The sequence below is a fragment of the Elephas maximus genome, chromosome 12, assembly GCF_024166365.1.
Source record: "Elephas maximus indicus isolate mEleMax1 chromosome 12, mEleMax1 primary haplotype, whole genome shotgun sequence".
Lineage (NCBI taxonomy): Eukaryota > Metazoa > Chordata > Mammalia > Proboscidea > Elephantidae > Elephas > Elephas maximus.
This window is the reverse complement of record NC_064830.1, coordinates 84763401-84779103: the sequence shown is the minus strand read 5'-3', so window position 1 is coordinate 84779103 and position 15703 is coordinate 84763401. Positions and strand designations below refer to the sequence as shown.

The 15703-nt window shown below is 37.6% G+C and overlaps 1 protein-coding gene across 2 annotated transcripts in view; it reads right to left on the bottom strand.

Annotated features, from left to right (window-relative positions):
* RBBP6 (RB binding protein 6, ubiquitin ligase) overlaps positions 1-15703 on the bottom strand; it is a 34767-nt gene continuing 19064 nt past the window's right edge. The window contains exons 8-18 of one of the 2 annotated variants that reach the window (XM_049903235.1): positions 12550-12722; positions 10919-11022; positions 10476-10813; positions 9326-9422; positions 9118-9196; positions 8955-9009; positions 7656-7724; positions 5448-5810; positions 5056-5157; positions 2475-4229; positions 1-1968 (exon numbers count right to left, since the gene is read on the bottom strand). In XM_049903235.1, the coding sequence (XP_049759192.1) occupies positions 399-1968; positions 2475-4229; positions 5056-5157; positions 5448-5810; positions 7656-7724; positions 8955-9009; positions 9118-9196; positions 9326-9422; positions 10476-10813; positions 10919-11022; positions 12550-12722 (4705 nt within the window). In that variant the 3' untranslated portion in view covers positions 1-398. The remainder of the gene's footprint in view (positions 1969-2474; positions 4230-5055; positions 5158-5447; positions 5811-7655; positions 7725-8954; positions 9010-9117; positions 9197-9325; positions 9423-10475; positions 10814-10918; positions 11023-12549; positions 12723-15703) is intronic. The other variant, XM_049903237.1, reaches the window with a different exon arrangement.

Genomic DNA, 15703 nt, shown 5'->3' with positions numbered 1-15703 from the left:
TTATTGTAATCAAAAAGTGACATAACGGGGTTGTAATGAATTCAGCAAATCATTCCGCTGATATTTTAGAACTGATACCAGCTTCTGCCAGGCAATTAAAAAAATTCAAATGTGAAAATTTCACAGTACAGTAAACTCCACCCCAACTAATTAATGGTGGTTAAAAATAATAGGCCCTAGCAAAACCTCTCATGTTACATGGTCACAACTCACAATTCTGTACAAAAGTTCGTGTTATAAAGCTCTGATGTAAAAATCAAATAATCAAGCAGCAATATTTTAAGTGCAGCACGGGGTTTTCCATGTCATTATTTACAAGGCTTGAATCTCTTTACATTATAACAAAATCTAATACAGATGACTTAGTAATTAAGTCAATTTTTAAAATCTGTCCTTTTTTACACAGTGACAGATTTCACTTTTTGGTCATCTTTCTCCTTCTCCTTTTCTTTATCTTTGTTCTTCTTTGACTTCTTTTTCTTGTGTTTGTGTTTTTGGCTTTTTTCCAATTCTACCTCAGTGCCTGCATGCTTCTTATGCTTCTTATGTTTTTTATGTTTCTTGTGCTTTTTCTTTTCTTTCTTTTTCTTCTTCTTCTTGCTGTCCTGACTTTCTGCTGAGCTGGCACTGCTACTGTGGCTTCGGGTTTGGCTTCCAGAAGGGCTGTGACTTCTACTCAGGCTAACACTAGGACTGCTTTGACTCTGACTCCTCGTTATGCCTATTTGGCCAACTGCTGCTGTGTCCAGGTTCTCTTTTGCTTTCTCTATCACTTTATCTTTCAGTTCCTTAGAAATTTTTCCTGACGTTTCCTCTTCTTTTACAGATACATTACTCTCACTGTCACTTTCATTATAGTCTGGTTCAAAAGCAGCTTCATCAGTTTCTCTAGTTAAGTCGGAGGAAAGTCGAGAGGAGTGGCTTAACTGAGGTTTAGGCTTGATAGCATTCTTGTCAATTTGCCCAGTAACTTGCTCTTTTTCAATCTGTGAGTCTGGTGGGTTAAGTATATACAGTGATTTATTGCCACTTGACTCTTTATTGTTCCTTGCTTCTGAAACATGCTTCTCACGCTCTTTACAAGGATTTTTATCCACAGATTTTGTCTCTTCACTAGAGCGTTTAGTATCATAAGTGGCTTTGTGATCATGAGGCTTTCTGTCTCTTGAGGGACTTAAATTACTTTTTTTGGAGTCTCCTGTTCCCTTCTTAGCCAAATCTCTCTCATCTCTTGGTTTATTTTTCTGTCCAGATGCAGAATCCTTATTCCGAGGAGGAGAGTCTTTTCTTCTGGCTGATTCATTCCTTTCATCTCTGCGTTTGGAACTTGAATAATCTCTGTTGTCATAGTCAGGTTTTTTGTCTCTATTGGGAGTGAAGTCTTTATTTGAGGAGCCTCGAACAGAATCATGTTTATCTGAAGTTCTAGTCTCTTTGGAAGACTGAGACAGACTTCTAAAACTTCCTTGTTCATTCAGACGGTCCAAATTACTATCTTTCTCTGGTTGAACGCTGCTCTTCCTCTTTTCAGGGTTTTCCTTTTCCAACACTGAATGATCTCGATCTTTGGTTTTCCCTTTTTCGCTAGATGCGGAGTTTTTTGAACTTTTAACGTCATGCATGATTATTTCATGGCTCACTTCCTTGGTGAGTTTCTGAACCTTCTCTGATGGCTCACTTTCTTTTTCATTGTACTTGGCTGTACCTGATGGCTTAGCGCTAACACTTTTTATAACGCTAGCAGGCTTTCCTATGCTCGATACAGGCTGTGTAGACTTCACGTCTTCTTCTTCAGATTCGAAGTCATCTTTATCCCATTTGGACTGAGGAACCTGAATCATAATAATAACATCTTCAGCAGGAGCTGTATTGTCATTGTTATACTCTTCCATAGTTTTAATGACGGTTCGCTTTGTATCTGTTTTTTCTTCAGATTTCCGCACAGGACTGCCTCCAGTTGAGCTTGTACTAAAAAGAATTAAAATATTTTTAATTAGTGGTAAAATTACTACTAATTGTAAAACATTAATAGGTATAAAAATGTTAACATTGAGTGAATTAAAATATCACTTAAACATCATAAATGTCCTTTTAACACTAAAAGGTCAGCTATTCTGCTGTAACAGATATAAATGATTTAAAGGTATGATTATATCAAAACAAACGGATCTAAAGTATGACTATTAAAAACAAATGGGTTCATTCTCAACCTCTACTTACAACCTTGTCTTTAACAAACTTTTTCTTTAAATATTAAAAACAAATGTGTTCATTCTCAACCTCTACTTACAACCTTGTCTTTAACAAACTTTTTCTTTAAAGACAACGAAAGAATAAATCTGCCTAAATCCCAGGATGAGCACCATTCTTTATTAGAAGTATTTCACCTTAATAAAAATTAAAAATATGGATAAAATGAAGGGAAACTCTACACCGAAACAAACATGCACAGCCGGCCACCCACCATCACATACCTGGTATAATCCACGAGAGTGGAGCTGGACCCTTCAGTTCCGGTTACTTTTCGTCTGACTTTTCCTTTGACTTTTTCTTGTTTAACTTTGCTAGATGTTGATTCCAATTTTTCAGAGAGTTCTTTTGTATTAGATATATTTTCTGCACTTCCAATTTTCTTCCCCGTCTCCCTGTTGAGCTTGATTTTTTTGGCTGGGGCAGTTGAGGAATTTTTGTCCTTTTCAGGGGTCCTATCCATCTTTTCAACATCAGGTTCCATTTTGCGTTTTGGTGATGGTTTCGCTGTTTCAGTTACTTCTAGTTTAGAGATTTTCAGTGAAGACGACTCAAAATCTTTATCTACACCTTTTTCTTCAGTTTTTCTTTTTCTTTTTTCTCCCTTGCTATCAAGTGGCTTACTTTTCTCACTAGGCTTCTTGGCCTTTTCTTCCTTACTAGTTAGCTTTTCTGATTTGACATCTTTGGAGTAGTCCTTCTTCACTTTTTCCTCTTTGACTGGTTTTGTCTCTTGGTGTTCTTTTGCTGACTTGGAGTGAGCTTTCCTGGGAATGCCAACGATCTTCTCATCTTTCTGAGAGGAAGATGTTGATTTATTAGCATTGTCAGTCTTTGGAGTCTCCTCTTTGGCTTTTTTCAGTGGAGGTTCAGATCGAGGAGATTTTTCACGCTCTCCATCTGGTTTTTCTTGAGGTCCTTTAGCAGGTTTTACATTTTCTTTTTTGGACACAGTAGATCCCTCATTTTTCCGTTTGGTCTTGTCACCTTTTGCTTTTGGCTTATCTTTTTCTCTCTTGTCTTTTTCAGACACTGATTTAAAAGTAATGGATTCTGCATCCATTGGTTCATCTCTAACAGGTGTAGCATCATCTCTATTTGGGAGAACAAACAATGAATCTGTTTTACTTTCCTCACCACCTGTAGGTTCTCTAGATTTCCTAGATGTCTCTAGTAACTCTGGGTTCAGAAAACATTCATTTTCTTCTCCTTTTCTTCTTTTTCTATGTTTCTTATGTTTATTTCCTTTACCATCTCCTGGAGCATTTTCACTCTCCTTCTCTTTTGTTTTTGTATTATCCTTCTGATTGTGACTGTCTCTTGTTGGAAGCTTTTCTGGATAGGTGCCACCTATGTTTCGACTTCTATGACTCTGTCCAGCAGCATAATCTTCTCTGCGGCCTCTTGTAAAGGGAGAATTCCTGATATTAAGTGGTAAAAATCTCTCTGGAGAAAAGTTCTCTCTATTTGCTGAGGGTCTAGGCTGTGCTCCAGCAGCATAATCTTTATAGTATTTTTCATACCACTCTCTATATTTTCTCTCCCATTCTCTGTAACGCTCCTTTTCAAATGGGTCTCTAAAGTCAACACTCCTCCCATAATAAGCTTTCATATCATAAGGTGGTGGGACTTCTCTGAATCTATTAAAATATTCACGTCCTGCTTCCCCTTGAGGTACATTACGTTTAGTGGGAGACTGTCCCCTAAATGCTTGAGGAGATCTTGATCGAGAATGATAGCGTCTATATGGAGGGGATCTTGACCTAGATCGATGATATCCATGAGATCTAGACCGTGAACGGTAATTTCGACTCTTCCCTCTGCCTCTTCTGGGATATGGAGGTGATCGTGAATAGGAACGAGAGTGAGAGCGGCTAAATGATCGAGAATAAGAGCGTGAACGCGTTGAACCAGATCTTGATTTAGAGTAAGTATATGAACTTCTTGAATATGATGAACCACTATAGGGAGATTTAGACCTAAAAACAAAAACAAAACAATAATTGGTAGTTGAGAAATATATACAAAATAAAATACAGAACCTCAGATTCCAGCACTCTCCCAACAGTTTCACCTTTCTTTATATCAAGTTTCATCCCAGTTGATTAAAGAGGCACAGTGACCTCTACTGGAATGGAATAAAGTACATAGAGATCAGGGCAATCACTCTGTCACCAAATAAAAGTGAAATCTTAACAATTAAGAGTGCAGTGCATTAATGTACCATGAGAGTTATATGAACTGCTTAACATTAAACAAAATACCAATTAAAATTAAATTTCACTTCCTATCTGTTTAATTTTTTGTCCTATATTGCTATGAAAGGAAGCACATTTCAAGTGAAAGCTTAAAAACTAAAGTCTTTAAAACAAACTTTTAGGGAATTTTTGTAATTCAGTTTTTCTGTCAATATAGCAATTTGTATTCTATTACTACTTCATAATTATTCAGGTTAATGTTCCAGCAAGAAGCTGTAGCCTTATTGTAAAAGGGTGCTCAGAAATATGCCTTGGCTATTCCCTATTTCTTTCCTTCCACAGACATTTCCCAATTATTTCACACTCTAAGTAACTTTTAAGGGACAAGGGCAATTTAATCCCCCTAACTGCTAGTTCTACACAATAGAATTTACATAGGAACATTTCAATGAACAGATATTGGGAAATAAGCTACATCTTCATTTCTGTAAGCCTAGACCGAATCAGAAAAATTCCATAGGTGCAGTGTTGTTTATATCCATAGTTAATTCCTGGATATTCAAAGTCCCATTTGTAATTCTGTTGTGAAGGCTTGCAAAACACTAACCTGGAAAATGAGCGCCTACGCTCCTTTTGAATCTTTTTGTATTCCATCAATTCCTTAGCAAAATCATTTGTAAACTCATCTAGCTTGGACTTTTTCTTTTCCCTAGTAAAATAAAGTTAAAGAGTGAAAGTTAACAAAAATCATTTAAGAAAACTAACAAGACAAATGTAATTAGATCATGAATGAAATGAATGAAATTGCCATTAGTTTTCTACTTTAAAACTATAAGTAACTAGGAATCCCTGAGGACATTGCTTGTATGGCTTTGGTTTAATTTTTAGGTGATTTTTCTTGTACTAACTGGAAATACTGGAAAAGGTTCCAAAGATACCTATTTAATGTTACGTCAAAGAATGACAAAGTGTAAAATAATTTCAAATTAAAATACTTACTCTTCTTTCAGTCGTCGTTGCTCTCTATAGAATTCTTCCCTGGACAAAGGTGGTGCCTGTGTTGTTGGGATGGTATTTGAATGAGCTGTCTGCACTCCTGATGATACCCAGGGTGTTGATAAATTGGCAGGAGCTGGAGGAAACCCTGGAGGAGGGACACTATACCCAGCAGGTGGTGGCTGGCCAGGAGGAAACTGAGGAGAAAACTGTGGTGGAGGAACACCTGCAGGGAGAGGAAGTGTATGGGGAGGAGGTGGATACAGGGGTGGTGGTGGGACAGGCACAAAAACTGGAGTTGCTGGTAGTGATGGGCCTTGAGTCCTCTGTGATCTCTCGCTGTGGTGTCGTCCACGGTTTATACTTCTGGAGAAATAAATTCCAAGATGTTATTCCTTCAAACTAAAATAATCTGAAATGAATAAGCTTGTCTTTTCTACTCATAATTATTTTCAAATTTACAAACAATGGAGCAGAATCAACCTTTCAAGTACAGGAACACTAATACCGTCTTTCTGTAAAACTAACTCCAAAACAAAGCAATCATGTGTAAGGCCACTTAGGAACCAAGCGATCCAAGTTTACAGGACCTTCTCTATATGGGGATGCCGTATTTACAAAGTGCTTTTTTTGTGAAATTCAGATTTATTATCACTCCACAATTACCTACCACCTAATCTGTCTCTTAAAGGAGCTGACAGGTTAAATGCTTCTGTGAATTGGTTCTCCCAAAATATGCCTGCCAAGATCAAAACTCTAAATGAAGAAAAACCACATCCTGTACCTCCTTTTTGAGGGAGGGAGTCGACAAAGACCCTTCAAAGTAGAACGTTAGTTTTGTAATTAACGCCTGAAAATCTCAATGTTTTCTCTCAAAGAGTTAAGTACAAATAACACTGCTGGTCAAAGTTTCTGAATCGTGCCTTTTCAAAGAAACAGGGAGCTTCTTTCTCCTGAGTTAAAGCGTTCTTTAAATTACAGGCAGTTCCCAGATTATGAAAGAGTTCGGTTCCTAAGTCTGTCTTTAAGTCAAATTTGTACATAAGTCAGAATAGTTAGGTGCAGTTCCTATCTAACATCATTTAGGCAAATGTTTGTCTTACTATAGAGTATACAGTGTACCTTTCTATGCATAAAGAACATTAAAGAAACACTTCCAGATACACTAAACATCTTTAATGTATTAATACAGTAGTAATAATGTTTTGATGCTCATTGCAAAGCAGCACCCATTTGTTATTACAAACCATTGCACGTACCTCAAATTTTTCATATAATAGGCTTTACGGGGTTGGTTCATAACTACAGGTTGTATGTAAGTCCAATGTTCATAACCTGGGGACTGCCTGGATAGGTAACTGGTATACAAGAGCAGAAGCAGGGGCTTAGATTTTTAAGGTTCTTTTCAATCAGGGAGCCATGACATAGTAAACACTACTTTCTGTTAACATGTGATCTACTGATAAAGTAGCTGTTCACTTTGATAAGCTTGGCAATTCTCAATGGAAAGCTAGAAGATGAGCTTAACATTCTTGTTATGAAGTTAATTTGGAGGTTCCTTTTCCCTGGTGGTGACTGTGACCTAGAAAGTTTAATAAATACGCTTTCACCTGAATGCTACATGTACTTCTATGGATTACTTCTTAGGTTAACATGGCCTGTGCCTGTCCAAAGCAAGAGCTTCCAACAACAATCTCCTGGTCTTTTCTTCTGGGGAAGAGAACGTGTGTGAAGACTGGGACAATTGAGTCTAGAAGAGAAATAAATGTAACTCTTCTTCACACTTCAGCTTGTTTACTCTCGTTATGATTAATTTAAGATCTTAAATACTGTCTGGGCCTTAATGACTTCCTTTTACCCCCAGAACTATTTCTCTGCTGTGTGCTAATAAAAAAGGAAGTCATTGGAATGGAGATAAAAAGATACAACCTTAAACACCATCATTTAAAATAATAAACTTAGTTTCTTTTTTAGAGACCTCTTAAAGACAACTCCTGAGGAATTAAGTGAAATAAGCATAAACCAGCTGACCTTCCTCCCTGCATCACTGCTGCTCTTTAGGTTCTTTGGGTTATATTTTTCTATATGTTCATCAGATTATTGTTTTTCTTTAATTTTTTTATTGTTCATTAGGTAAAAATTTACAGAGCAAATTCGTTTCCCATTCGATCACTTGAGATTATTGTTTTTCAAGATTTTCAGCATGCCTACCTGTAGCAGCTCCTCTCCCCCCTTCTAATTTGCTGTGGCGGAGATACCAGATATCCAAGTTTATTGGAACTATGTGGAAAAAAAGATAAAATTGGGTCTGAGTACTTCTCTATAGGTATAATACATGACCTTTAACTATTCAGAAAACTTTTTCCCACCCCTGATTCTTAAATTTGGTCCAGAGAGAAATCTGAGCAAGTACTGCACTTAACTATTTTTCTGATTAATAATAATTAAACCTCAATATAGAATATTTAAATAGCATTCTATAAGTTAAGCTGTAAAGTCACTGTTATAGGAAAGACTAAGAGTCCTTTTCTCTGTTGGGCACTATGAAGGTAGGTGGCACCATTCCACTTCTACAGGTGAGGAAATGGAGGCTGAGGTGTTTTAAAAGTGCATGCCTGTCACGTAGCTAGTAAATGGAGGAGCTGGGATTCAAACCTAGGTCTACCTGTCTTCAAATACCACGCTCTTTCCACTGATGTATTCTGTAGCCGCTTATTTAACATCTTTCTCTGTGAGAAATCTGGTTATCTTTCAAGCAAAAAGATCAAAGTTTTAGATTATACACCCATCTTTAAGTGGGTTATAGAAACAAAAAATGATTGCATAAGTAGAACGATAATAAATCTTATGATTTGTAATGCCATGAAATATTTCATTACGAAGAAAAAGATAGATTCTTTGTGTTTCAGGGCAGAAAACAAAATCCTACAGATTTTAATATGTAGTAAGATTTCATTAACACAAAACCCACTGCTGTCGAGTAGATTCTCATAGCAGCCCTATTATAGGACAGAGGAAAACTGTCCCATATGGTTTCCAAGGAACAGCCAGCGGATTTGATTTGTCAACCTTTTGGTTAGCAGCCAAGCTCTTACACACTGCGCCACCAGGGCTCCAAAGGAGAAATTTTGTGTTTGGTAGACTTTATTATGTATTTATTTACTCAAATTTTGATGATCCAATTAAGGTTAGGAAAAATTTTAACGTATTAGGAAAATGATTCAGTGTCAAAAATAATTCTTAGTTACTCATTAACTGAGGGCCTGTTAAGATCCTATCAGACATGAAAATAAAAAGAATCTATATTTTATATTTTAGAAAAGAATTAACTCATTATAAAGAAAATAATACTTCATATGATCTTGAATTTGTGACATTTTACATACAAACTAGGTTAACCTAGCATATAAAAGAGTTCACAAAACATCCAGGAACACATTGCCTAGTTTGCAGTTTCCATTACCTAGTTGGAAAGCAACCATCTGAAGATTACTTTAAACACATACTTACTGTTCCCAACCTGGTCGACCCCCACCTGGACGAGCGGTATTTATTCTTACTGGACCTTGGAAACAAACAAAAAAAACAGTAGGGAAATGTGAAATTGCATGTTAAGTAAAGCTAAAATTACTTTCTAAAGGAAAAAGGTCCAAACCAAAATGATTTTACTCACCAGTTGTGGGGATCAATTGTCCATGCAATAATGACTGTCCAAGCAAAGACGGGGTTCCAAGTACAGGCACCTGGTAACCCTTGAGGGAAAAAACATGAATAAAACGGGTTAAAAAAAAGGAATAGTTAAAAAACAAAATAAAAAACCAAAAACCTTATTGTAAACAATCCCCGCACCTCAGCCAATTTAAACTGCCAGTAAAATTTACCTTCTCTTCCATAAGAGCAGTAATTGCAATTGAAGAGGTTCCCTTTGGATGTTCTGATGCAAGGGCTGCCGCTGGCAAGATTTTATTATCAGAGTCCCTGGAAAACAATGTAATTTACAACACATCAGAAGGCTATCAGAAACGGCAGAGTAAGAGTAAAAAATAACATCTTATTGCTAACTCTGTTTATGTATCACCTACATTAAGGAAAGTTATCAAAGATGATGAAAACTTTTGAGGAAAGAGAATTGGACCTTTGGAGAGTAACGGAAAGAACCTCCTTAAAAAGTGTTATATATAGTAGACATGATAGAAATTGGTTGTATGAATAATAAAACTTAAAAACTCAAAGTGTAGAATGTAGAATACACAAGGGCAAAATAAATATAGGACAGGAGTAAATTGTAGTTCTAGCTCTACCACTAAACCGAAGGGATAATCATGGGTAAGCTACTGAACTCTCTGGGTCTTATTCCCATTATCAATCAAATAAAATGTTAAACTAAATCAGTGGGATGGATTATTAAATACACAGGTAAAGGTCCTACCCTTAAAGATTTTCTGTCAATATGTCTGGAACAGGTCCCTGGCATCTAACTTTTAAAAGCTGATTGATTTAAATTTATGAGCCATTAAACTACATGGTCAAAAGTCCCTTTCACTTCTGAAATGGGCAGATTTAAATGAATTTTTACTACCCTTCTACCTAATTATGTTCCAAAGCAATTACTACTGACCTCTCTAACTCTATCAATGTTTCATGCTCTCTTCTCCACCTATCCAAATTGTTCTTTGTTCTGCTCAAATCTACCCTTTTCTAATTACCACCATTATGTCCACAGGTGAACTCTCTCTCTGAACTACAGAACATTCAACATTTAACATTTAACAGGGATTGCTGGCAACTTGTACAATGTTTGGCCTTGTGATGCTCAATCATTACTTGCCAAATGAATCACTATCATTTGTTTCTTCCTCCAATAAAACTAAGCTGTTTCTTACAAGTAACCCCACATTATGGAGCGATTTGGTGCACAAGAATGACACATACTACAAGACACTAAAAAAATTATTAAAGCAATGTATAATATCAAAATAGTACATCAGCAATCTCACTTGTTCTCTAACAGTGAGAAATACATATACTCACCGGAAAGGTCCATCTGATTTTTCTGAATGGACTGATATGGACACTGTTGCAGTTATATCAGGAACAGGAGCTGGGGCAGAAGATGAATTTCCAGGCCCAGGAGGAGCCAAGGGAGACTGATTAGAAGCCAATGAAGACAAAGAGGGAGGTGGATGAGATGACGAAGATGTGACTGGAATCATCAGAGGATCCTGCTGTCTTGATATTGGAGATCTCATCAGAGGCTGTAGGTTCCGCTGAATAAGTGGTCTTGGAGGTGGTATTGGGGGTGGTGGTGGAGGCAGCTGTTTTCGTAGTCTTTTTGTGTAACCAGTCTCATTTTTGAAGTTATTAACGGCCTACAGAAATCAAACATTAAAATGCAGGAAAGTTAAATGAGCATTAACTCAAGCAGTTAAACAAACTGAAAGAGTAAAAAAAATTGTTTTTAATAGAAAGGATACCTGTCGTAAAAATTTATTGGCAATTAAAGCATCAGGAGAGACATCATTCTGATGACATGTTGGACACGTATGTTCATCTGATTCCAGAAGTGCTGTTCTTATACCTGAGTAAGATAAGATTTTAAATATTAATAAAAGCACAGTAAGAACTCATTATTTATAGAATGAATTAAAAAGATGGCCTCCATCTGCTCAGTTACATGACTCTTTTCCAAGCACAATCATTTCTATTCTTGGATTCAGAAACTTACACAGCTAAAATCCGTCACCTCATAGCACTCCTCTGCTCTAACTTCTCTCTATAACCTCTGCTGCCTTAAAAGTGAAGTCATGGATACATTTCAACAAGCATTTACACTGAGAGAAAAAGCACCCTTTCCCAAATACTATTCCCTCTGCTTAGCTACTAATAAAGTTTTACAGAAAGAAAAGAATTAAGAGATGGCCTAGAAAGAGAGGCAAAAACTTTACATGGCTAAGGTAGGGGAAAAAAGCATCATATGAAAAGGACATTAAAAAAAAAGAAGATGCATTCTTCAGGCAAAGGAATCAGAGACATCTATAGCATAGCAGGTAGGAGCAAAACCATAGATTCACTGATTATGCTCAGTGTAGTAAAAATCCAGTAATAAGTGATTTGTTAAATCCAAGACACACTCTGAAACAGTCCTAAGTGACCTCTTCCTGACTTTAGTCTTCACTAAATAGGCCTGAAAATAAAGGAGACTTATATTCCAGAAATGGCTTTAGAATTGAAAAAGGTCAGAACAGGATTGAGCACTGAAATTTTGATATGACACTATTTTGGGTAAGAAGAGGTAAACTTAGGATAAGTAGCAGGAAAAAACTAAGTGCTAATATAGTGATTGGAGCCCTGGTGGCATAGTGGTTAAGAGCTTGGCTGCTAAGCAAAAGGTCAGCAAGCAGTTCGAATCCACCAGCTGCTCCTTGAAAATCCTATGCAGTGTTCTACTCTGTCCTACAGGGTTGCCGTGAGTCAGAATCAACTTGATGGCAACAGGTTTGTTTTTTTTTTTTTCAATATAAGTGATTAGGGAAAAAAAAAAGTCATGAGTAACCACACGGCAAATGTTGAACAGTACTTTTAGAGGAAGCAAGTCTCAATAATACTTAAGAAATTTAGAATAAGCTATTATGCACAATCCGGAAAGACATTTACCAAAACCAAACCCAGTGCCGTCGAGTCGATTCCGACTCATAGCGACCCTATAAGACAGAGGGAAAGGCATTTAAGTACCATTTAAAGACATTCCCATAATCTATAAGGCCCAAAAGGCTTATATATTTCTGCATACCATTTAAAATGTATAAGAAACAATAATTCTATATTTTACAAAACCTCAGCAGTCACCCTGATGAAGGTACGCACAAGAGGTAGTCAATTCTAGTATCTAAAAGGATAAAGGGACTCCATCTATCTTGATAGATATGTCTATCTCCCTCTCTCTCAAGCAACCAAAGCAGACTTCCCACAACTAAATGCTCATTAACACTCATCAATTATCAACATTTCATATTTTATTACTATAATATACAATGTTGCTAAAAGCCTTCCCAAGAAGATACAAGTATTCTAGAATACGTGTACTTGAAGGGCCAAGATTTCTTACATTCGTCACAGTAACTGTTTCCACAGCAGGGAATGACAACTGCATCAGTCATAATATCTTTGCAAATGAGACACAAAAGTTCATCTGGGATGGGGTCATCTTCTTCTGAAGAAGAAGATGGCTCTTCTGGTAAAAAAGGCGGCTTTTCTTTCTTCCCAATTGCATATGCTTCTCTGTAAAAGAAGGTTTAAGCATTTTAACATAGTTAACAAGACAAAGTTATTCCCAAGACATGCTACATGTTCCATTACATAGGACATATAATTCAGTGCAATGCCCAATTAGTTCAGACAAGCATACCTTCCAAAATAAGGGAGAAGTTATGAACATCCTCCCCCCAAACATCAAAAACCACAGCAAAAAGACACAAAACAAAATCCTCAACAAATGTAGCATAAAGGAACAACAACAACAAAAATGCCCAAATCGCGGCTAAAAGGATCTTAGAATCATCTAATCCGTAACTAAGAACTGAGGGCCAGAAAGGTAAAGCAACATACTCAGTGCCACAAGGTTATATTTAAGTGGCAGTGAGACAGGATTTGACCTTAGACACGAGAACACCTCAGTCACAATTTTCTCTATCCTACTATGTTCCTTGCGAAAACAAATTCCCTCCCACATTTCAACAGTCCCCAAAACCTGTGAAGGTATTACTTAACTGAATGCCACAAGATAAGAAACTACAATTAGTACTGACATTATACAGCTAAGGAAAGACTGTTCAAAGGAAATATTTTATCACTACCACATAAATGATAGAATAAGACTTCAGAATCAGTGTTCTACTTATACTCGCTATTTTAAGGAAATTTCAATCTATTTATAGTCATTAAAAAATATTAAGGACTTAAATGATCAGAATGTGTTACAAAAACATGAAGTAACACCTCATTAGACATTCCTGTTCAGTCTTTTGTAGAAATGTGTTTTGCAGAAATGTTGGACATTAAATATATTTCAAAACACCACCCCAGAAAAAAGCCGTTCTCAGACTTGTCACCACTGCCTCCATACCCCCTTTTCTGTAATCAGTCCAATCTGTTGAACGCAGGAATTCCTAGGGAAATCCTTTCTCATTTCATTTAGGAACAGAGTGTGTTTATCTCAACGCTGAAAAGGAAAGAATCCCAGCTGTACGGAGTAGGGTACCTTAGGTGTGTTATTTGTGTTGCAGCTGCTCCATAGACATCACCACGATTCCAGAAATAAGTGTCAATTTGCTTATGCCCCATTGTTCCCAATTTGTGAAAGAGGAGTCTCCCACTGCCCAAAAGAGAGAAAAGAAAAGAAAAAAAAAAAAGAGGAGAACAGAGGATAGAAAAAAGAAACAGAAGAAGAGTCTGAGTTGCTTATCAGCGGTGTTAGTGGAGGGGGTGAAAGTTTCATTTAAAATATCTGGGCTCCCATCTTTCCCCAGTATTTGCTGTGTGTTTGGCACCAATGGGGTTTATGTTTTAGCATTCAAAAGCAATGACGTTAGTTATTAGTTAGGGTTCACAGGTGGTGTTAATTTTTCCAACACAAATTTTGATTTTTGAAATACTTTTACATAATATAGATGAAGCGGTCTGCTCTTAAATAAGGTTGTGTGCAAAAAATCATCAATTTAAACCTAATGCTGTTTGGAAGCAATTATGAAATGTCTCTGATTTAAAAACAGCGTAACAACAGACTGCTCTAAGATGAATCACAAAAACACAGGATGATGACTGATAGATGGAGTGAAGTTGAGGAAGTGAGTAGGGGTGGCAGATTAGGAAAACATTCTTATCTGCAAACTGTATTTACTAAAGTCATACTGAAAAACACTAAATCTTTTCCGTATCATTCCAAAGCGTAGCAATTTCATCATCCCCACCTGCTCACTGTGCTGTCTGTCTTGGCTGTCCAGTGCTGCTAGAACAGGAACACCACCAATGGGTGGCTTTAACAAACAGAAATTAATTTTCTCACAGTTTAGGCAGCTAGAAGTCTGATTTCAGGGTGCCGACTCCAGGGAAAGGCTTTCTTTCTCAGCTCTGGAGAAAGACCCTTGTCTCTTCTGAGCTTCTGATTCTGGGCAATCTTGATGTGGTTTAGCGCTCTCTTCCCCCATCTCTGCTTTGCTTGCTTGTTTTATTTCTTGTATCTCAAGAGGCTGACTTAAGATATACCCTACACTAACCCTGCCTCATTAACCTGATAACCCATTCCCAAATGATATTATAACCACAGGCATAAAGATTAGGATTTACAATACATATTTTGGGGGGACACAATTCAATTCAAAATATTCCACCCTTCGGCCTCCCCAAATTCATGTCCTTGCCACATGAAAAACCCTACCACATCATCGCACAAGCCTTAAATCAACTCCAAATCCCAAATCTCATATTCTGAAGCATCTAAATCAAATATGGGTGAGACTTTGGGTGTATTCTATCCCAGGACAAAATTCCTCTTCATCTGAGAACTTGTGAAATCTAGAATACAGGCTATCTGCTTCCAAAATACAATGGAGCAACAGGCACAAGGTATACATTCACATTACAAATGGGAGAAACCGGAGGGAAAGAACGGATAATGGGCACCAAGTAAGTGCCAAACCCAGTGAACCAATTTAGTCCCAAACCCAGTAGAATAATTTACATTAGCTCTCAAGGCTTGAAAATAATCCTCTGTTCTCTGAGGCCATCTGGGCAATGGCCCTGCCCTCCAATCTCTGAGTGTTGGCTAAGCCCTCTGGGTTCTGGATGGAGGTCCGCTGGCTTTAGCTCCGCCTTCCAGGCCCACTGGGATGGCAACTCTGCTCGCTTGGCTTTGGTAGGCCCCATTCCCCTAGTCTACCTGAGTGGCGATCTCACTCCCTTGGCCTTGCAGGTCCCATTCTTCTGTCCCTTGTGCACGGCAGCCTTGTCCCCTCAGATTTGGGCAGTGGCCCATCCCCCGGCACACCTTAATGGCAGCCCCACACTCCAGAACTGAGCTGACAAAGATCTGACTCTTTGAAACCTAGGCTTCTGCCCTACCCTTTGAAACTGAGAAGGCCCTGCTTCTCGTGCTCCTTCCAACAATTCTGCTGATCTCTGAGCTGCTCAAGAGATGGTCCTTTTCTTTTCTTGGAGGAAAACAGATGTAGCTCCTTTGGCCTGTTTCCTGCCTGTACAATTCC